The sequence below is a fragment of the Mya arenaria genome, chromosome 3 (assembly GCF_026914265.1).
Source record: "Mya arenaria isolate MELC-2E11 chromosome 3, ASM2691426v1".
NCBI classification, from domain to species: domain Eukaryota; kingdom Metazoa; phylum Mollusca; class Bivalvia; order Myida; family Myidae; genus Mya; species Mya arenaria.
This window is the reverse complement of record NC_069124.1, coordinates 50,929,577-50,951,219: the sequence shown is the minus strand read 5'-3', so window position 1 is coordinate 50,951,219 and position 21,643 is coordinate 50,929,577. Positions and strand designations below refer to the sequence as shown.

Below are 21,643 nucleotides of genomic sequence, written 5' to 3'. Positions count from 1 at the left end.
GCGGTATCCCACTATCAATTACAGTATACCTTTGTAAACTACGTTTTGGACATTTCTGTCATGGTAATATAAATGTATAGTTATCATTTAGACACGGCCTTCAAATATATGACAGAATATCCTTGAACGTGATTCCTAAAGAAACTGGGGAACATTGAGGGTGTCAACCCCCCGCCCCCAGGATTCTGCAATACCGCTGAAATTTATAATAAAATTGCATATAATACTTACCAATATTGCTTGTTCATTTTCTTTAAACATGGCGTCTCTGGTCATTTTCTGGGGAAAAAAAAGTAGCATTATATATTCCCAGATATCGAATGCCAACGTTGCTATAATCCTGGGCAACAATGAATTACTATTTGTTGCAACAAAACTATATAAAAACTAGAAATGTGTCCATAGGACACGGATGCCCCCACTTCGATTTTTTGTCACAGAAAATAAGCCATAATGATTATTCAGGATAATCTCAAATCTTTTTTTGCAAATAAAGGGCCGTAACTCCTAAATGACAAAAGCGATTTCCATGGCTATCGAACTTGATCAAGATATTATGGTCACAATCATGTATGTAAAGTTTGGTGAGGATTGGACACATACTTTTCAAGAATTAGATTGGAAACATATATTTTTGAAGTATTTTTGGCAAAAAAGGGCCGTAACTTCTAAATGACTAAAGCGATTTCCATGACTATCGAACTTGATCAAGATATTATGGTCACAAACATGTGTTTAAAGTTTGGTGAGGATTGGACAAACAGTTTTCAAGAATTAGATCGGAAACAATCTTCGGGACGTACGTACGTACAGACAGACAGACGTACGTACGGACAAGGGCAACCCTATATGCCGCCACTTTGTGGGGGCATAAATATGTATATAAATGACGAACAAGCCAAGAGAGGCTAAAAAGACACTTGGGAATACGATAGAAAGTTTGTGAATATCACAACCTTGTAAACAAATAGCGCAAAATGCATTCGTATGGTCTAAAGCGCCAAGAAATAGGCCCAATACCATTGGCAGGCCACATAGAATTCCTTCGTATTTTTTTAGATTATCTGTGTTAACAATGGTTATCGGTACATTCATTCATTGTTAATTTGAGTTGTATTCGCTAGTCCCAATGCTATCCTATATATGATAACAGTGGTTCCTAGATTTGTGGTTGAGTGTTGAAGAATCAGATAACTTGGAACATGCTCTTCCCAACCTATATATAGATTAAAACCTAATGCGGTGAGTTCTGGAGCTTTCTTTCGGGAAACAATTGTTCAGAATTTGTGAAATTTTTTGCCAAATTGACTAATACTTTGTAAATGCAAGTCAATCTTTTAACAGCATATGTTATTGGACGGATGGTCTTATCACCAATCACCTAGTTTAATATTCTTCACTTCTTTGTCCAAAGTGAATCCATAGTTGTCTGGGTAGTTTCGTGTGTCAATAATAATAATAATATAACTTTATTTGAAGAAGGTAACACATTAAGACAAATGCATCATAATATAAACAAACATAACACACGTGTCTTTTACAATGTAGCCGTGCGTGCACGCACGCGCACGCACACACACAATAAAATGACATTAACAGAAATGATGCAAATAATAATCAAACACATTTGAGAAAACACATTTCAGTACCGCAAAAATATAAAATGCTAAAAAGCTTCATTACATTTTTTTCATCATGACCTATAGCTGGAACAAATGATCGTTTATGATAAAAAATGATAATACTCAGTGGCGTCAAACAAAGGGCATTTGTGAATCAAGTATAGCTGGAGTTTGTTATTGGTCACAAAGTATAGATAGTTTTCATTAATAGGCTTTACGATACTACTAGTATTTAGTTTTGTTACGCAGTCGGTTTGTGTAGTGGGGTTTCTCCGACGCATCCCTATCGCACGTGTTAAGAAAATTGAAGTTTTCGAGACGGAATGTGTAGAAACAGAGGCTTAATACGCCTATCGTATATCGATATTGTATTGCTGAATTTGTCAATGATAATTCTATCCTTTCCGTAATGTCTCTTTTTCTTCATCGCCCTGCACGTGCATTTCCTTAATATTGACAGAGTGTTCGTGCTTACAGTGGTATGATGTATAATTATAAGTGTTTTGTAGGCACTTTTATTCAAATAATAAAACAACTTAATATCTTTCAAAGTGACACTCTTGTTCAAAATGCATACACATGTATAACAAACATCAATTCTGACTGGTAAACCTTAGGCCATTTACTAAATAATGCATTTATGGAAACTACTGTAACGGTCCGCTTTATGCGGCGGATGTGCGTTCATAGTCTCCACGTCTATGCACTTGCTAGAAAGCTCAGCTGTCCTGTGAGGCATAGTAAGTTGGAACTTCAACAATCTTTAAAGCTCTGCTTTCCTAATGGTTGAAGTGTAACGGACCCAGTAGGCGGCAGAGGTCTACAGCGGCGGAGGTGCGTTCATAATAATATTCCGTATAAAACGGAAGTACGTTCATACCGGATGTAAACTTGGTTGGTAATATGCAAGTTAGCAAATCCCGGGCTATGTGAGAATAGGGAAGTTAGTGTATATAAAGAATATAAAGACCAGTGGACCCCTTCAGGGTCCAGCATGCTTTTCCCTGAAGGGATCTGTTGGTGTTTGTTTCATTACGCCAGAAAGCTCGGAAATCTGGTGTTTGTTTGTTTGCCTCGCACGTTACAAATGGTGGCAGCGGTGGGACAATGACAACTGCCGGACCGGAGTTGCCTTACCCATGTGTTTCCCAGTCCAAGACTCGGGACGTCTTCTCGGAGGGAAAAGTAATGTAACGGTCCGCTGTGAGGCGGCGGATGTGCGTTCATAATATAACATTCCGTTATAGACGGAAGTACGTTCATAGTACGTATGTTTAGTTGGTTGGTAATATGCAAATTAGCAAAGCTCGGGCTCTGTGTGAATAGAAAAATTAGTGTATATAAAGACCAATGGACCTGTTCAGGATCGAGCATGCTTTTCTCTGAAGGGATCTGTTGGTGATTGTTTAACGTCGCACGTTACAACTGGTGGCAGCGGTGGGATGATGACAACTGCCAAAACGGAGTTGCCTTCGGCCTACAAAAAACAAAACAAAAAAACAACATTTGGTGCGGGTAACCCGACCCTACCTACCGAATAGGCACCGACCCTACCGTTTTATAGTCAGTTTGAAATAAGATAATTGAAAAACTAAAAAAAAAATAAAAAACACCATTCTCCAATGATGAAAATTACATTCTTATATAAAAGCCTTGTAAAAAGAAAGAAAAAAAAAGAAAAGAAAAAAGCCTACCTATCCTATCTATTTTTTAAAAAGGATGTTACCCTTACCAAACAATTATTTTTTTAGGCCTTACCCATAAGATTCCCAGAGCAAGACCCGGGACGAGTCTTCTCGGAGGGGAAAGTAATGTAACGGTCCGCTGTATGCGGCGGATGTGCGTTCATAATCTCCACTTCTATGCACATGCTAGAAAGCTCAGCTGTCCTGTGAGGCATAGTAAGTTGGAACTTCAACAATCTTTAAAGCTCTACTTTCCTGATGGTTGAAGTGTAACGGTCCCCTGTAGGCGGCAGAGGTCTACAGCGGCGGAGGTGCGTTCATAATAATATTCCGTATAAAACGGAAGTACGTTCATACCGGATGTAAACTTGGTTGATAATATGCAAGTTAGCAAATCCCGGGCTATGTGAGAATAGAGAAGTTAGTGTATATTAAGACCAGTTGACCCCTTTAGGATCCAGCATGCTTTTCCCTGAAGCGATCTGTTGGTGTTTGTTACATTACGCCAGAAAGCTCGGCTATCTAGTGTTTGTTTGTTTGGCTCGCAGTTACACTATTTATTACTGATAACAAGATTGTAACCGTGTACCAACGCAGAAAGCGCTAAAAACTAAATGATTGGTGAATGCTAAAAGATTAACTGCGGTCACGAGGTAGAAATACCGCTCATTTCTTTCAAATTAAACTCGATATCCTTTTGTAAAAACCATTGTTTTCGACATTTATTCATCCTTTTTGGAATTTTAAAACAATATTATTAATTGTGGTAAATCTCTTAATTGGGAGTAAGAGTGCATCTTTAGAATTAATTTTATCTTTGTCATATTGACTGGGAGAAGGATTGTGTTATTGGTCCCAGATATTGATGATTTTTTGAAAGATTTACAAATGCTTAATGCGTTATACGTCATATATGTATACATACACAGTATGCACGTTTATTAGTGTATAAAAGCGTCCAATGTACATATAATTTGCAAGTATTGAATGTGGTTGAAATCCTATATTTAAAAAATCGTAAATTAGTTTATTAAGTATTTAAGTTCCAATTGAATAATAATTTCACATTGGGCCAATAAAAACACCATACTCTCTGATTTTACAATAACATACACACTTACAGTTAGCTAAGGCCTAAAACATGCATTTGGTTTCCCGACACTACCTTCAAAATAGGCGCCGACTCTATCATTTTTATTGTCAGTGGTAAAAAACATAATTCAATTAATGTGTGTTTTTATATGCAGTTTAAAGCTTCAAAGCGTCATACAGAAGATTACCCATGACATCATTCAATGATGACAACAACGTTCTTACATATAGCCAAATAAAAAATAAAATAAGATAAATGAAATGCCTACCTTCCCTCCCTGTTTTTGAAGAAGATTAAACCCTATGCATCAAACCATTTTCTTGCCTAATCATAGCGCAACTAAGCTTTGTAGGTCCCCAATTTGCCGTTCTAGAAAAGAGGAGCCGCCGACATATACACATTATATCAGCTTCCTGTCGAAAAAAAAACAATGGACCAAGATAATATTTGAGTATTTCATCGAACCCACTCAACAGAAATCCAAAATATTTATGAAATGAATTTGTTGAAATAAGAATGTGACATTTGCTTATAATGATTCAGATTTGTTTTTGATTTTTGTCTTCCAAAAGTGCTCGTAATTCGGACAAACCGATAAAGGTAAATATTCGGACAATATTTCGACTAAGTCTAAAGGTTAAGTATAAGCAACTTCATTGTATCAAAGATATCTAAACTATATCAGAATTATTGTATAATAGTATACTATTAAACAAATTTGTTTCCACTGCTGCTATGTGGGAAAAATGCTGTTCTTTCCACTCCCATCATCATTACTAGTAATACAGTACACTCAACGAGTTAGACCCACTTTCCTCGCTCACTGTGAGGGATAAGTCTGATGATTGCTGACTTCCTCCGAGGGTAAAACTGTTGCCCTCTCAAAAATCCCACCGAGTTCCTCCGAGTGGCTGGTTTACTGCCGAGTTTAATATGAACGATAGTGTTAAAAAACGTCCAATTTTATGACCCCGTGGCGGATCTCCGTGTCTAATCAGATAAGCAAGAAATCTTTCTTGTTCAGAAGCTATTTGTTTTTTATGCTAATGTACATTGTAAATCGTACAGCGTTTAATTTGTATTTGTGTCCGCAAACGCCAATTAAATATTGTCTTGACTTGTTAGTAGTAAACATTGAATCATTGATGTATTGCAACTAATTGTATTGCATCATAATATAGCCGACATTTTACACAATTCTGAACCATGACCTCTGACGTCATGTGCGTGATCAATACAATAAAAGGAATATACTATTTATTATTGGTGGTTAAAAATAGCTATGACGTTTAAGGAAATGTTTCACAGAAAACGAGGCAGGTCAAGGCCTTCAACCATGCGCTCTGAACTTTGAACGTGTGTTTAACCTGATTTTCGGTGAATAAGTAAGAAGTTACCTAGCCTTTTTCGGAAACATGTTTATCAATGAATTCAGTCTTTAGCAAAAAACCCATACCTCAACTCAAGGCTCATACCTTTGATATTTGTTGTGGAGCATCATATGATGACTGTCTAGCAAAACAGTTGAAATTATGCCCCTGGGGGCAAAGCTGATCCCACCCCTTTTGACCTTCTTTTTTATTTTTTTTATTTTTAAAGCTACAGCAATGATATTTGGACCATGTGTACAGTTTTGCAAACGAGCATAGGATGACCTTGACTTTGACCATTTGACCAACTTTTTTATTCTTAAAACTACAGAAATAAAATTTTGACCATGAGTACAGTTTTGAAAGCAATTTTTTTTTTGTGAGATGACCTTTTCTTGGCACATATTAAAATAGTTCATGTAACTAATCTGCTTACAACACTTTCTGTCCTCAGATGTTGAACGTGCAACGTTTTCAGGTAACCCAAACACAAAACAAGAACTATATGTTTGTTGCCTTTTACCCATACATACATGCTCTGGATTGAAAATGACTACAAGAGCCATGCCAGTAGAGCATAGGCCCTTATGGGCCTCTTGTTACATTTTCACTGCCATGTGGCACATTTTGGTGCACCTTAAGAGGAGAATTCTTAAATAACGACAAGGAGATAAAATCATCATTGTTATGAAAAATAACATGAAATAGTGAATGAAAAAATATGATCTGAATGGATATTCACCATCAAAATCACAGGCGGCAGAAAGTGTTGACAGGACCCACGCTTTCCCAGCCCCCCATTCTTTATACTTAAGAGTAGGAAGTAAGTATTTGATATGTATCTTCCTTCAGTTGAAATACTCTCTCATTAGTTTTGTTTGATTAAACATGCGAATTTATGTTGAAAACATAGATTCCAAATGTGATTATGAATCATTTTTATATGCGGATTCCCCGCATTGCAGACGGCAAAAAATAGTCGATTAACATACCAGTCATCCAAAATAAATACCCTGCATCAAAATCACCATTTTGAATCAATACCTGATAAGCATAAAGAGAGTCATTAATCTCATATCAAAAAGCTGCTTAAACAACACCCTGTCATTGAAAATTACATAATACTCATGTTTGGCACGTGCTAATTGGTCAAGAAAATGCATGCGTCCCGGCAATCTGATCATAGCAGACCTATTTCTCGCTTTTGGAAATTTTTCTTTTGCAAAAATACAAGTGTCCTGGGAGTTTAATCTTAACGTATTGTGTCGTAATACGATATTTAAGTGCCCCAGTGATACAGATTTCGATAATCAGACGCCCCAGTCCCGGGGTGCTAAAAAGGCTTAGGGAAGGCCAATAATAATATAGTTAGACATCAGCTGAGTCAACATAAGAAATCTAAAAAAAATATTTCATGTTTCATCACACAATGGATGATTTTCATTCATGAGGCTCATTTACAAACACCATTTGATCTTCTTGCACCCTGTTTTTTTCCGGCCATGTTAAAGTATAAGACAGTGTTTTCAAGAACAGCTGCTTGCTAAATTGGATGGTTCAAATGGGTCAGTTCAAATTTAGAAAAATAATATGAAGGAAAATAAGTAGGAGCAGGTTGGTTGATTTTCTATTTATGAAGGTTCAACTGAAGCTTATTGAGAACCCTGATAACAGGCACATTGATATTCTTAACAATTTTGGAAGGCATGCTTACCATGTTGAAGATGGGCATAACCAAAGCCAAAGCAGTGTTGGAAATTCATAATAATGTAATATGAAATCTCAAAACATTACATTTCCTTAATGAAACAAACATAAATAATTCTAAAATGTTCAAAATATAAAAATGAGTTAGTAATACCAATGATTTGATAGTCTTTGACAGGTTTATAAACTCCAGTCTTCCCAAAATGTGCCAGTCCACCGGACATGTCTGGCAAATTTCGTACAGGTCGGGCAGCTCTTTCGTAAATGATGGTCCGGATGACCAACATTCTTTTAGACGACTTATTAGTGAAAAGGTACCTAACTAGGCGAAAAAACATTTACCTTTTTGCTGATTATTTATCTTAGCTGTAGTAAGTCAATCCCACATTGATATTTGATGTCACATAACATCACCAGCAGTTGGCCATTTCTGATAATTTTATGGAATCATGATGTTGATTGCTAAGAGAAAAAATGATGCATCCTTAAAGGCATTTTACTACAACTGTTTTGATTGGTTCTTGATTTGCACCAAGGCACAATCAAAATCGTCAGCTCTCAATATGCTTCATCATCGGTGTCATGTTTGTTTGGAAAGGCAAATATTTTTTTGGAACTGCTAAACTTTCCAACTTGTCTGTCCAATGGACAGGCACAACTTAAACAATTTCGGGAAGACTGAAACTCAAGATTCAATTACTCTTTTGACAAATTTGAACAAGATTTTTAGTGCTAAATGATCTCAAAATTGATACTAAGAAGAAAGAGTCTCATAGTCATAGCACAATTCAGTATTTAAGCCTAATGAAACTTGGGTCACATCTTCTAATCATCCAGCCAGGCAATTTGCAGAACCCATGTCTGGTTCAAGGTCAATTTTACAATATAACTATAAGGGTTAAGCCCTCTTTTTCTTGCCTGCTCCGTATCTTTTGTTCTACAAGAGTGAATAATTTTTGCACACCTTGTTCTACTCATATGTCATCATGCAGAAAATATATGGGCAACAACATGGGATTTCAGGGCTTAGGATAACATTTTAAAATCGCCTAATATTGCATATTTTTATGTTTATTGAGCGTTTATAGAAACACCTGTTAAGAGATTCGGCTGATATCTTTACAAAAGAGAATGATAAGAGCAAGTGAGATGTTTGTTAATGAAATAATAGATGTGTCACTGTGTTTTGTTTTCTTAAAGCAGGGATCGGAGCTCCAATATTTAGAAATTTACTGTAATTTCAAGCTTTAAGTGGGCAACAATGTTTTATCAGACATCAAACCACTGTTACTTATCTATCATTTTCATTGTAACAATTTCTTTGGTGTATTATAGATAATATTATATAAAAAATGATTTGGCACCTGGCTGGTAATTTTCCTTCAATAATAATGTAACGCATATTAAAAAAGGGGATGTTATGTGATTATCATGTTTTATTTCTCATTTAACCATGGATATATATAAATTTCATGAAAAGGCGACTTCTGTCATGTAAGGGTGTATTAAATGTCTGAAGTTTTTGAACATTACAATTATTTAATGAGATAAACATGCGTTTGTATGAAATGAGGTACAATTATAACTGTTCTTTATGACTGAAAACGCCTCACAATTTTTGTACTATAAGGCAACTATAAATTAATTGATAGATTTTCATCTCCACCCGCCTCCACTTTTTTCACTGCCCCTTAAAGGAATGTTTTAAAAGTGATAAAGTCAGCTGAATAAAACATGTCAAGAGTTTGGCCTTTGCTCTCATATGGATCATCTTGTGAAAATGCTTACCACAAAGTATTGTAAGATGATTTATTAGAATGCCAGTGAAATATTATAAGTGGGTGCCACAAATACAATTGAAATCTGTACTTTCCACTTCAAATAAACTTGACCTAAACTGACCGGACAGCTCTTAGTTTAAAATAGATATTATAGTTACTCTGAAGTAGTAATTCGAAGAAAATCAATCATACGATAGTTGTGCAGATAACAGTGCCTTTTCAACATATATAATATTGCTTTGTAATTATTCAGATAAAAGCGAGATTTTGTCTGCAAAGTTTATCTTTAAAACTGCTCTCATTACAGGGCAAGGCTGTTTTATCATCAGTGTACACAACTTTATACATATCTTTAAATACGAGCTTTTCTTACAAGTTTCAATGAGACTACATATTTAATTAAATGTATGTATATTCATAATGAAAAGCATGTACGGTAGATGTGATAATGAATTTCATGATGATGTGAACAGTTTTTTCTGCCTGTGAATTTATTATTGCATTGTGAGCGTAAGTGTTTAATTATTCATATTCAGTGTTAAAATTGTTTTATTTGTGTTATTGTAAAAAAGTTATTGTATAAATCAATAATAATTTGCTCAAGAATAACAGATATGTAGAGTTAACAGTTTACATGTACATAAACATAGGACTTAGTCTGGTTAATACTTTTAATATTTATGTATACTTGAACTTTATACTCATGAATTGGCAGACTGTGAGTCTTTGTGGTTACTCATTGTACATAATTATGTATTCATCCGTTTTCTGCTTTTTTTTATTATTTCAAAATCTCGGGACATGAATCGCTATTGTAACTTCTTAAGTAATGGGATTTTTTTTGCTGTTGATGCAAAATATGATATGTCAAACCTCTGTTTGATCCATTGTGTGGTTGTTTAGAGGTAAGTGGCTGGTATCATGTTAGTAAGTCATTAGTAATTGTATCTGATATATAATAACAGTCGAGTCATGCCGATGTCCTGTATTTTCAAAAATCTAGTTGATGTCTATCATTGATGGGTGATTTGATTTTAAGCCACAAAGACAATAAAGCCATTCAAACAATTCTGGTTTTTCATATAACAGGATATTATATATATATATATATATATATAAATATTATATATTTTACATGCAACATTACATACAGATGGCAGGTGGGTATTCGGAGTCCAATAAGTCATCTTATATCAATAACTTTCTTTTCGTCCAATCAACACAAAATTTAGTCAGAGTGTGAATGGACATAATATCTTGTACAAGTTTGATAATCAGCCATACTTTTTGACAGTTGGTGCTCTTGTTTCAGGGTTGTGAACTTTTGGGTCCAATTTTTGTGAAAACACTGCATTCCATATGAATTTTAATCTTGCAACAATTGTATGTTTCAGTTAAATATGATTACAATTAACTGTGTAACATATGAGGTGTATTAGTTTAACAGAATCTGATAGATACAAGTAAAATGAGGTTTGAAATACTAAATAATTGAGCTAGTTTTACTGTACATACATGTACACAGGGCTCATCCTATAGGGCAATGTTGAGTGAGTTGTTGCTTTTTTTAAAGGGTTGAGCTTTTTTATACAAAGCTTAAAAAGAAGTGCATCAGTATCCATGTATTTTGCTTTAATGCAGACTGTTTTTCTGTGATGTGTAAACTAATGATAATGGAGTTAAGGAATTATTTCGTCCTTAGGGATGACAGGTTTGATCATTTATACTTTATATAGTTCATATCCATTATGGAAAAATTCTCCCTCCAGGGTGCAAACATGTCCTTTTTTTTGACTGGAGATAAGTCACTTCTCTCTGAAATTTGGATGTAGGATGAGCACTGAAATATAAATGTAAGCTGTCTTAAGTAAATGTCGGTGAAACGTGATTGCAAACTAGTGACCCATTGACAAACCAGTTTAAAGTGGCTTTAGGCTCAGCAAATTTAATCATGGAAGGTATTCAGGTTAGTATGCCTCTAAAAAGATGCAAGTTGATTTATTTCTGAATTTTATTGGGGCTTCAAGACCATGGAGTTAGTTTCTACTTTGAAAGTACAGTGCCCAAAATTATCATAAGCCTGCAAGCCGCAATCATGTTATGTTTATATATTCAAGTTTATTTTAAAAAAATCTTAAAATTATATGAACATGTTGAATTCTGGGTTGTTTAAGAAAATCTGAATTTCGATGACTGCTTGGAAGAAGGATGCAAAAACTTAATTTTACATTGTCTTTAATCAATCATTTTGCTATATTTTGTCTTTTTTTCTGACTTTCAGGAAATGAGGATGTCAGCAAACACCATTAAGATTGCATGTCTCGTTCTCTGTGCTGAGAGAAGGGTTTAAAGGTTTGTATTTAGATTTTTATGATGCTTTGACAGTGGTCAAAATTAACACAAGCCCGCAAGCCCTGTACTGATAAAATGTCTTCCGGGCTTGCTCAAATTCTGAATTTTATATAGCAGGGCTTGTTAAAAAATTTGATGCCAAGCTATAGTATATATGAATTCGGGCTTGTTCATCCAAAAGTCAAATTTCATTATTGCTCTGAAATACATGTAGCTTAGCATGGACATTATATATATACTGTAAAACAATTTAGGGATTGTTAACTTATTTTTGAATTTCTGTTATAACATTTTTTTAAAGGGACATCATTTAATGAATGATTTATAGGTATGTTGTTAAATGAAAAACATGTATGGTTTTGTCAGATGTTTGCTTTTGAATAAAACTGAATTTACATTGAGATCAAGGTAAGAATTCTGAATTTCTTATTTTAATCCCATGTGAGCACTTCTACTACAGTGGAATTGTTTATACAAAACAAGTAATAGGGAATTGTTCTCCAGACAATACAAGTAATGCATATAGATCGTAGATGGATGTCAGTGATAAGATCTCTTATTTCTTTTGCATATTTGCCTATAAGATCTATTTTATTGCTACCAGCACATGATAATGTCATGAAAATGATTGTTATCTTTCAAGTACATTTATTGCACATTGCATGGACCTGTTTCATTGAAGATATTGGCGATTTTTATCGTTAACCGAAATTATCTTTAAAGCTGCACTCTCACAGATTGAACGTTTTGACGACCTTTTTTTATTTTTTGTCTTGGAACGAGCCAACTTTTGCGAAAATCCATGGAAACCAGTTATATGAGACTGCTGACCAAAAATAAGATCGCAGATTTTTACATTTAAGTGAAACGATGATGTTTTATGCGTTTTTCTTAAACCATTAGTAACGGTTTAAGCCATAAAACATTCATTTTCGAACGGAAATATGAAAATCTACGATCTGATTTTTTGCCAGCAATCCAATATCATTGGTTTACAGATATTACCGCAAAAAATTGCTCTTTCCAGGACAAAAAAAAAAGAAAAGTTGTCAAAACGGTATATCTGTGAGAGTGCAGCTTTAATAATGTCATATTATTACTTTTTCTTTTTTCTGATATTTAATAAATTTGACTTCAGCCATTCTTAAAAATGAACACAACATTAAATCAATTAAAAAGAACAACATCATGTTGTTGGCATTTGTGACGTTTCTACAGATTTAAGATTATTGGAGGTTCGACTAAGATCTTACCAAATTATAAACTAAATCAAGCCAGTATAAATAAATGAGTTGGATAGATACCATTTTTTTGACTACCGTACTTGAACAAGAATGTTGATAATGCAGTATTAGATTGTTACCTGTAATAACAAATGGTGTCAAGAGCTGCACATGGCAACCTTTAAACTTTATTGGTGATGACGGTTAGGTATTCAATACTGGTGCATCACAATGGGACTTTGGAGATTATACTTCAAACTTGTATATTTTTGAGTAAGTCAGTTTTCATACACATATTAAGTTAAATTGCTTTACTTTTTTCCGATTTTCCTTTTAAATTTTCTGAAAATACCTGTGCTCACTTGATCCATAACCTTACTTAAATTCACTCTTCTGTATTGTGATATTGTACTCATGATAAATGTACATTGTATGTTATTTTTATGTAGAGTTTTAGCTTAAGAGTAATAGGAAGGTAACTGCACTCTGTCCTTTTTGGTAGCACCCTTCTGCGCTCCAGGAGACCAGCATAGTCACCCTGATATAATAAAATATTTTCTTTTTTTTTATTAAATCTTATACTATGGCATTTGAAATCTATTATTTATTTTATTATACAGAATTCCTAACATTTTCTGTCAAATTAATTATATTCAAGATCTTCATCGCCCAATACACTGTGCCCTTTCCTCGTTTAGCACCCAGTCCTTTTTCTACAGCACCCTACCTTTTTTAAAACCTTTCTAAAACTCTGTCATGATTTTAAAAAATTCAGTCCCTTTTAATGGATAATAGGTGTACACTAGACAGTGCATCATCCATTCTCTTCTCTTGAATCAAATTTGTTTTTGAAATTATCTGAATTATATTTTCCTACTTTTAGCTTGTCTGTTTTTTTAAAGACAAAAAGTGGGCTTTTGTGATGATGGATGGTTGCAGCTGTGTGCAAACAATATAACCTTGTCTGTAACTAAAAATGTCATTCAAGATCTTAAATGAAGCTTTTTACACTTGTTGCCAAAGACAAAATGCACATGTATAGCAAAGCTCATAAATTTCAATTACATAATAATTGTTGAATTATGTCATTTGATGATCTGAAAAATTCATGTAAAAACTTAAACTTGAAATTATATTCACATAAACTTTATTTGCTCATGTGTAGTACGGCACTTAATTTTGACTATATAAGCTGTCAAGTTATGCTCCGCCATAGTTCAAAAATGTCATGCAAAATTTTAAAACTAACATGGCCGTAACTGATCGATGAAGGTAATTACATGAAGCTTTGTACACATATTTTCAGTGACAAAATGCCCTTTTGTAGCAAGGCCCATAACAATGGAATCAATATTTGTTGAGTTATGCCCCTTTTTTAACTGAAAACTAAATGCCATCCCTTATAACCTTGACTCTTCACAACACTGTTACCCTTCCTTCTCCACAAAGATGTCTGAGATTCTTATTTTGTAAAATTCTTTCTTGCATCAGGTCCCCGGCCTTAGACCAAAATCATCACTACACCCTCCCTAACTGAGTAACTCCACCCAAAGATGGCGTTGAACAACCTTCGCTCCCAGATGCTGTGGGAGAATATCCGCAATTGTGACCTCTCAGCTGTCGTCAACTTGCTGGAGAACGGGACCATCAACCTTGAGGAGAGAGATGAGGTCAGGCAACATGTGAATATGTAGTTAATATTATCCTGTTCATAGTAACACATGGTTTGGGGAGGGGATACTTCTTGTATATGTTAAATCGACTAGTAAAAAGATAATAGCAAATTCAATAAATGCTATAAATGGCATTATAAAAAGAGAGCAGCAAAGAAGAATAGGTAAATGTCTGTGTTTTAGGAAATGAATCTTTTTATGATTCTTCCTTAAATGGTTTCCCCTCCATTTAAGTTTGTACATAATCAATACAGTTCTGTGCACATGTTGTATTTTGCTTAAAGGCTTAGAAAACCATTAGTCTTTAGAAAAGAATACATGTTTTTTCTCATTTCTCACTTTTTGCTTATAGAATGGGCAAACGTTTCTGATGTTGGCTTGTCAACAAGGGGATATTAGTCTGGTCCGGGAGCTTCTGGAGGCTGGCATTGACCCTAATGCCACAGACAATGTAAGTCAAGTATCATTAGGTTATGCATTATGCTGTTGAGTCTCATTACCTCTGTCATTGCATAAACGGTGACAATGAAATGTAATGAGGATGCATACATAAGTTGAAAGTACTTAGCATTAAAACTTATGACATACTCATTATTTTTGTGTGGCCATCAATGCACTTAACCTGTCTATGCCTCTTATATGTCAATGACTTGCATATGTTAAAATTGTTTTATTAACTTTTTTGTTAAAGAAGCAAAAAATATCAGATATTGTCATAATCTTGGTGCTGTCAGCGGCGTTGCAGTGGTTAAAACTGATATATAAACCTCAGTCATAGCCCAAAAACTGTTCAACAGATTTAAATGAAACTTGGTACACATTAGACCAGAGACAATATGCACATTTATAGCAAGACCCATAACTCTTCTGTCTAGATGTGCACATTGTTTGACTTGGAAAAGAAGAAAAGATTTGGGTTGTCTCCCCAGGGTTCTTTTTTTAAATCATAAAATGTGCTTGCAGACACATTCTGTTATTTACTGAAGTGTACAGATAAATCATTGATTTATCTGTAACCAGGACAATTGGACAGCACTGTTGTATGCAGCCAAGGATGGTTACCTGGAGATCTGTATTGAACTTCTGGAGCGTGGTGCCGATATTGAGCACAGGGAAATGGTAGGAGAACTACAGTACCATTTTGTTCAACGTCAAAGTTTAAGTTAGATATGTAAAATAAAATATTAACACAATTCATGTTTGAATTGAAAATTCATACTGATGCATTTTTAAATAAGAAAGGTCAAAGCGGATTTTGATTCATGATCTGTAATAACTGGTTTAGAACTGTTGGCTTGATGCTTGCTTTTGGGTTTTTTCCCCATGGTATAATGTTGTTGTTTTACAGTGTAACTGGACAGCCCTGATGTGGGCGTCATACAAGGGCCGAACCGAAGTTGTCCAAGAACTACTGGACCGAGAAGCCGACCCCAATGTCAAGGCTGAGGTATGGGACTGGTTAACACCATGGTTTAAAGCACAGATAACATAGTGTGTAGTAAGATTTATTTAACTGGACAGTCCTTGGGAGCACGATTTCTTTCCGGCTTGAATATGGGCCTATTATTTCATCTTTTTCACTTACAAAGAGAATGAATACTTTTAGTATGCCTTTCTGTGTATGGTACATGGGATGGGTTTTTGATTTTAGGATATGAAACTCAAGCAACATTTTGTCAATGAGGTTTGAATGATATATCACAAATTGTAATGATACAACTTCGAATTCCAGCACAACATGTCATGCCTGTGTTGGGCTGCAGGGCGAGGCCACACAGAGATTGTCACAGCCCTGATAGAGAAGGGCGCAAAGGTCAACTCCACTGATAAGGTAATGACCACACCTCTTCCAGTGGTGTTCAAGGTTTATGCCTTTAGTCATATGATTAAGCAAGAACCTGTTTGATGCTGCATGTTTTAAGGGATCAGAGGTCTTTGTTATATATGATAATTATTGACAGTTACTCTTGATTCTTTCTAGATATATATATATATATATATATACACAATACCTCTGATCTGGAAAGTTATTCATGATCTGTGTATATTTCAGTATGGCACAACGCCTCTGATCTGGAAAGTAATTAATGATCTGTGTATATTTCAGTACAGCACAATGCCTCTGATCTGGAAAGTAATTCATGATATGTGTATATTTCAGTATGGCACAATGCCCTGATCTGGAACTGGAAAGTAATTCATGATATGTGTATATTTCAGTACGGAACAACGCCTCTGATCTGGGCATGCAGGAAGGGTCATAGTGAGATTGTACATGAGCTTCTCAATAATGGAGCTTACGTGGACAACACTGGAATGGTAGGTGGTGTTGATAAGACTGGGCCGGGATCAAAATATATAACTGCGTTGATCATATAATTATCCTCAAAAGATTTAAATAGCAATGAATTATTGCAAGCTTTAAAGATTCTGTCTTAGCTTTGGTGTGGTCACTGTTTTTTTCTGATCATGCAAATGCTTTTATGTTAGCCCTAACTGTAAATGTATTGTGTGTTAGCAGTGACAAAAGATTTAGGGTAAGCAAGTCCCTTACATCTGGCTCAAATATATCTGGAGTTTTTTGTCGTGAGGTTGATCCGGAAAAAAACCCGGACCGACACTTGTATCCACTTTAAATGCTCTTGTTTAATCTTGGTCTTTCACTTCCATAAAGAATGAATTAACATTGTTTTGTCATGATGATGAATAGTTTCATTTCAAAAAAACAACATTGATATTTGTGTAGGTGATCAGTAAGCATGGCTATAAATACTATGTTTCAGGATTCCTTAACAGCCCTCCTTGTAGCTTCCAAAGGCCATTACGCTGAGTGTGTACAGGCACTGCTGGAATATGACCCAAATGTCAATGCATTGGATAAGGTACTGTCACCATACAAGTGTACTGGAATGTTCTTGAGAAGAACTATACAGGCTGATGGTATTGTTAGATTAAGGGTACATGCTTTTCATTTTTAGGCTAGAAAAATGTTTACTTTTTACATGATGGATTAACAGTATTATTGGCGAAGGTTTAAGAGTAACTTCTTGTTTGGTGACTAAAGATGTAAAATCTCATTCGTTTGGCTGATGTTTGATTAAAATGAGTTGTACTCATAATTGTGTCAGTGATAAAGTGCAATAACAGGCATGAAAATGATTTAAGCCAATGTAATAGTCTGTAAACTTTGAAATCTATTTCATTACATAACTGTGGGTTTGTGTACAGGATGGTTTTACTGCCCTGACAACTGCTGCCAAGGACGGGTGTGAGGATATAGTACAGGAACTGTTGGCCAAGGACGCTTATGTCAACGTTGTGGATAGGGTGAGTAGATTGGTTGTATTGTCCAAACAAAGTGCCATGTTGGGATGGATAGGGTGAGTCAGATTGGTTGTATTGTCCTAACAAAGTGCCATGTTGGGACGCCGATCTCAATGTTGTGGATAGGGTGAGTCAGATTGGTTGTATTGTCCAAACAAAGTGCCATGTTGGGACGCTGATCTCAATGTTGTGGATAGGGTGAGTAGATAGGTTGTATTGTCCAAACAAAGTGCCATGTTGGGATGGATAGGGTGAGTCAGATTGGTTGTATTGTCCAAACAAAGTGCCATGTTGGGACGCCGATCTCAATGTGGTGGATAGGGTGAGTAGATTGGTTGTATTGTCCAAACAAAGTGCCATGTTGGGATGGATAGGGTGAGTCAGATTGGTTGTATTGTCCTAACAAAGTGCCATGTTGGGACGCCGATCTCAATGTTGTGGATAGGGTGAGTAGATAGGTTGTATTGTCCAAACAAAGTGCCATGTTGGGATGGATAGGGTGAGTCAGATTGGTTGTATTGTCCAAACAAACTGCAACGTTGGGAGGCCGATCTCAATGTGGTGGATAGGGTGAGTAGATTGGTTGTATTGTCCAAACAAACTGCAACGTTGGGAGACCGATCTCAATGTGGTGGATAGGGTGAGTAGATTGGTTGTATTGTCCTAACAAACTGCAACGTTGGGACGCCTATCTCAATGTGGTGGATAGGGTGAGTAGATTGGTTGTATTGTCCTAACAAAGTGCCATGTTGGGATGGATAGGGTGAGTAGATTGGTTGTATTGTCCTAACAAACTGCAACGTTGGGACGCCTATCTCAATGTGGTGGATAGGGTGAGTAGATTGGTTGTATTGTCCTAACAAACTGCAACGTTGGGACGCCTATCTCAATGTGGTGGATAGGGTGAGTAGATTGGTTGTATTGTCATAACAAACTGCATCGTTGGGACGCCTATCTCAATGTGGTGGATAGGGTGAGTAGATTGGTTGTATTGTCCTAACAAACTGCATCGTTGGGATGGATAGGGTGAGTAGATTGGTTGTATTGTCCTAACAAACTGCAACGTTGGGACGCCTATCTCAATGTGGTGGATAGGGTGAGTAGATTGGTTGTATTGTCCTAACAAACTGCAACGTTGGGACGCCTATCTCAATGTGGTGGATAGGGTGAGTCAGATTGGTTGTATTGTCCTAACAAACTGCAGCGTTGGGACGCCTATCTCAATGTGGTGGATAGGGTGAGTCAGATTGGTTGTATTGTCCTAACAAACTGCAGCGTTGGGACGCCTATCTCAATGTGGTGGATAGGGTGAGTAGATTGGTTGTATTGTCCTAACAAACTGCAACGTTGGGACGCCTATCTCAATGTGGTGGATAGGGTGAGTAGATTGGTTGTATTGTCTTAACAAACTGCAACGTTGGGACGCCTATCTCAATGTGGTGGATAGGGTGAGTAGATTGGTTGTATTGTCTTAACAAACTGCAACGTTGGGACGCCTATCTCAATGTGGTGGATAGGGTGAGTAGATTGGTTGTATTGTCCTAACAAACTGCAACGTTGGGACGCCTATCTCAATGTGGTGGATAGGGTGAGTAGATTGGTTGTATTGTCATAACAAACTGCAACGTTGGGACGCCTATCTCAATGTGGTGGATAGGGTAAGTAGATTGGTTGTATTGTCATAACAAACTGCAGCGTTGGGACGCCTATCTCAATGTGGTGGATAGGGTGAGTCAGATTGGTTGTATTGTCCTAACAAACTGCAGCGTTGGGACGCCTATCTCAATGTGGTGGATAGGGTGAGTAGATTGGTTGTATTGTCATAACAAACTGCAACGTTGGGACGCCTATCTCAATGTGGTGGATAGGGTGAGTAGATTGGTTGTATTGTCATAACAAACTGCAGCGTTGGGACGCCTATCTCAATGTGGTGGATAGGGTGAGTCAGATTGGTTGTATTGTCCTAACAAACTGCAGCGTTGGGACGCCTATCTCAATGTGGTGGATAGGGTGAGTAGATTGGTTGTATTGTCCTAACAAACTGCAACGTTGGGACGCCTATCTCAATGTGGTGGATAGGGTGAGTAGATTGGTTGTATTGTCCTAACAAACTGCAGCGTTGGGACGCCTATCTCAATGTGGTGGATAGGGTGAGTCAGATTGGTTGTATTGTCCTAACAAACTGCAGCGTTGGGACGCCTATCTCAATGTGGTGGATAGGGTGAGTCAGATTGGTTGTATTGTCCTAACAAACTGCAGCGTTGGGACGCCTATCTCAATGTGGTGGATAGGGTGAGTAGATTGGTTGTATTGTCCTAACAAACTGCAACGTTGGGACGCCTATCTCAATGTGGTGGATAGGGTGAGTAGATTGGTTGTATTGTCTTAACAAACTGCAACGTTGGGACGCCTATCTCAATGTGGTGGATAGGGTGAGTCAGATTGGTTGTATTGTCCATACAAAAAGCCAACAAAGTGCCAAGTTGGGACTGCTTGTTCATGCCATGTGTCTAGAAGGGAGAAACTTAGTAGTTTTCTCCCAATAACGTTCTGATTATCATGCAACTTTGAAACAGTTGAATTCTGTTTTTGATTATATTACTTTAATTAATTCACATTTATCCTCATAGTTAACTTCAGTCAAAATCAGTGACCATAAATCTTCGAAATTGAAATTATTAATGATTTCCGAAGTAATATAGGATGATTCAACTGTGTTTTAAGAAAGTATATACGGTATGTTTTGTGTTACTGTGAAATCATTTATATTCATGGGCATGAAATTTCGTGGTTTGCTGAATGTAATTTCGTGGGTACTTAAATTCGTGGTTTTTCATTTTTGAAAAAAAAAATCGAAACTGCGATCGTTCTAGATCTTCTGCATTATCTCCACATGCTGGTGATGTCAATTATCGATTTAATTGGAAATTAAGGTCATAAAGGAAGATTTACCATGATCATAAATACAGATGGGCGAAGCCATTGAATGCCAATTAAGGATTTTGCAAACTGTGAAAACACCGAGAAGGTCCGTATATTTCATACAATCACCAAAGATTGCTGATGCCTACAAATTCAATCACTTTTATATATCATCGCATTTCAATATTTTTCACACTTTTTTGTTTAATAAGTATATTGAACGCGTTGTTTTGTACATTGACATATTGGTAGCTCACTAACCTCCAATGTAATCGATTAATTATTTCATTAAAGAAAAAAATCGAGAACTTACACTCATTACCCACATCTTGTAAACTTGGAGATTTTCATGAACAGCACATGTATAAAGCACGTGCTTTAGTCATTTGGTTGATAAAAACACATTAAAATGATTTGGTTTATTATTTTTTAAAGGTTGATATAATGTATTAACAAAACAATGATAGTAAGATACAGTGAGACGGATATTTACGCTGTATACTGCGGCCTCTGTAACGAATAAACTAGACTATGTACATAACATGGCAATTGAAAAAGTGAATGAAGGGTTTATATTTCGTGGGATCTTGAATTCGTGGATCACCCAACCCACGAAAACCACGAATATTAATGCCCCACGAACATTAATGATTTCACAGTATTGTGTTTTTGTCAGGCTGGGGACACAATCCTGATCCATGGTGTAAAGGGAGGCTACACCAGTATTGTGAGAGCGCTACTCAACAGATACGCTGATGTGGATGTGGAGGGAACGGTATGTGTTGTCAAACTTTAAGTATATCCCACATTTCTGGCCAATGACAGTTACATTGGCTTGTTTCATTTTTTAATGGCTTAAAAAGTACTTGGCTTAAATGTTAAGAATCACAC

At 36.1% G+C, this 21,643-nt stretch overlaps 1 protein-coding gene across 5 annotated transcripts in view; it reads left to right on the top strand.

Moving 5' to 3' along the window:
- The first annotated feature begins 4,792 nt into the window (after window positions 1-4,792).
- Window positions 4,793-21,643, top strand: part of LOC128227189 (kinase D-interacting substrate of 220 kDa B-like) — a 37,528-nt gene continuing 20,677 nt past the window's right edge. For 3 of the 5 annotated variants that reach the window (XM_052937477.1, XM_052937473.1, XM_052937476.1), the window contains exons 1-11: window positions 4,793-5,000; window positions 11,540-11,610; window positions 14,325-14,503; window positions 14,859-14,957; window positions 15,527-15,625; window positions 15,855-15,953; window positions 16,239-16,337; window positions 16,727-16,825; window positions 17,290-17,388; window positions 17,735-17,833; window positions 21,429-21,527. In XM_052937477.1, coding sequence (XP_052793437.1) covers window positions 14,387-14,503; window positions 14,859-14,957; window positions 15,527-15,625; window positions 15,855-15,953; window positions 16,239-16,337; window positions 16,727-16,825; window positions 17,290-17,388; window positions 17,735-17,833; window positions 21,429-21,527 — 909 coding nt within the window. In that variant the 5' untranslated portion in view covers window positions 4,793-5,000; window positions 11,540-11,610; window positions 14,325-14,386. Of the gene's footprint in view, window positions 5,001-9,681; window positions 9,769-10,096; window positions 10,164-11,539; window positions 11,611-14,324; window positions 14,504-14,858; window positions 14,958-15,526; window positions 15,626-15,854; window positions 15,954-16,238; window positions 16,338-16,726; window positions 16,826-17,289; window positions 17,389-17,734; window positions 17,834-21,428; window positions 21,528-21,643 lie in introns of those variants that run through there. The other 2 variants (XM_052937474.1, XM_052937475.1) reach the window with 2 other exon arrangements.